The 219-nt window shown below is 55.7% G+C and overlaps 1 protein-coding gene across 3 annotated transcripts in view; it reads left to right on the forward strand.

Moving 5' to 3' along the window:
* Nucleotides 1-219, forward strand: part of si:dkey-13a21.4 (uncharacterized protein LOC494576 homolog) — a 34,512-nt gene continuing 34,293 nt past the window's right edge. For all 3 annotated transcript variants that reach the window (XM_037975053.1, XM_017430533.3, XM_017430534.3), the window contains exon 1: nucleotides 1-117. In XM_037975053.1, coding sequence (XP_037830981.1) covers nucleotides 62-117 — 56 coding nt within the window. In that variant the 5' untranslated portion in view covers nucleotides 1-61. The remainder of the gene's footprint in view (nucleotides 118-219) is intronic.

Below are 219 nucleotides of genomic sequence, written 5' to 3' on the forward strand. Positions count from 1 at the left end.
CTGAAGGCATCACGAGCCCGACACTCCGGAGGACCGAATCTGAGCTTCAGCTTCAGTCGACATGAGCGAAGGAAAGCCTGCCGTGACGCTGAAGATTATCCTCCTAGGAAACTCCGGGTAACTTTCGCACACATTTGACCCTGAAAGCTGTGGGTTTAGGCTGCTGGGTGTGTGTGTGTGTGTGTGTGTGTGTGTGTGTGTGTGTGTGTGGGGGGGGGG

The sequence above is a fragment of the Kryptolebias marmoratus genome, linkage group LG4 (assembly GCF_001649575.2).
Source record: "Kryptolebias marmoratus isolate JLee-2015 linkage group LG4, ASM164957v2, whole genome shotgun sequence".
Taxonomy (NCBI): Eukaryota; Metazoa; Chordata; class Actinopteri; order Cyprinodontiformes; family Rivulidae; genus Kryptolebias; species Kryptolebias marmoratus.